This window comes from Tupaia chinensis, unplaced genomic scaffold (genome assembly GCF_000334495.1).
Source record: "Tupaia chinensis unplaced genomic scaffold, TupChi_1.0 Scaffold000239_1, whole genome shotgun sequence".
In the NCBI taxonomy this organism is placed as follows: domain Eukaryota; kingdom Metazoa; phylum Chordata; class Mammalia; order Scandentia; family Tupaiidae; genus Tupaia; species Tupaia belangeri.
The window spans coordinates 124,917-125,673 of record NW_006159717.1 but is presented as its reverse complement, the minus strand read 5'-3'; the positions used below and the strand labels follow the sequence as shown (position 1 = coordinate 125,673).

Sequence of the window (757 nt, the reverse complement as noted above, 5' to 3'; positions counted from 1 at the left end):
CGCCGCCGCCGCTGAGTCCCCAAGACCCCCAGTGACGCCGCAGCTATGGAGAGCAGCCCGCGTGCGGAGCCGGGTCCCGGCGCACCCCAAGGTATGCCGGAGCCTAGCCGAGGCGAGCTGGGGACCAGTTCGAGGGTCCGCGGGGAGGCGGAGGAGGAGGCCGGCCGCTGGGCGGGGACCCCATCCCCCGCCGCGCCCTCTGACCACTTGCAAGTTTAAAAATAAAGGCTGCGGCGACAGTGGCGGGGGCTTGTGGCCACCGACGCATCTTCTGACAGCTGCCCCCTCCCCCACCCAAGACGCCGGGACGCACTGGGCGGCGGGTTCCGCTGGGACCCGGCTTGGGAGTTGTTGGGGTGACCCTTCCGCCCCAGCCTAGCGCCACCTCGGCTTCCCCGCCCCCATCTCCCTTCCCAGTCCATCCTGGCCCCTGGAGATCCTCTTCTGAGCTGGGGCTTCTGTCTCCCTCCCCATCCCCGTGGGCACGTGTGACCCCAGCTTGAATACGTGTGTTGGGGTTCAGATCCTCAGGCTGGAGCCCCGCATACCGAAGCCTAGGCCGTAGTGCCCCCACGCCCAGGCCCTGGCCCAGACCTCGCCCCCCCCCCATCCGTCCAGCTGCCGCGCAAAGGGCCTGTTGCTGCTGCGGACCGGCGGGGAGGGGAGGGCGGGGAGGGCGGGGAAGGGGGGAGGTCTCCAGCGGCGGCTGCCAAGTAACCCGCCGGATAAAGGCGCGGGGGAGGGGGCGGGGGGGATG

At 71.2% G+C, this 757-nt stretch overlaps 1 protein-coding gene across 1 annotated transcript in view; it reads left to right on the top strand.

Moving 5' to 3' along the window:
* Positions 1-757, top strand: part of MAP7D1 (MAP7 domain containing 1) — a 29,812-nt gene continuing 29,055 nt past the window's right edge. The window contains exon 1 of the mRNA XM_027771940.1: positions 1-91. Coding sequence (XP_027627741.1) covers positions 46-91 — 46 coding nt within the window. The 5' untranslated portion in view covers positions 1-45. The remainder of the gene's footprint in view (positions 92-757) is intronic.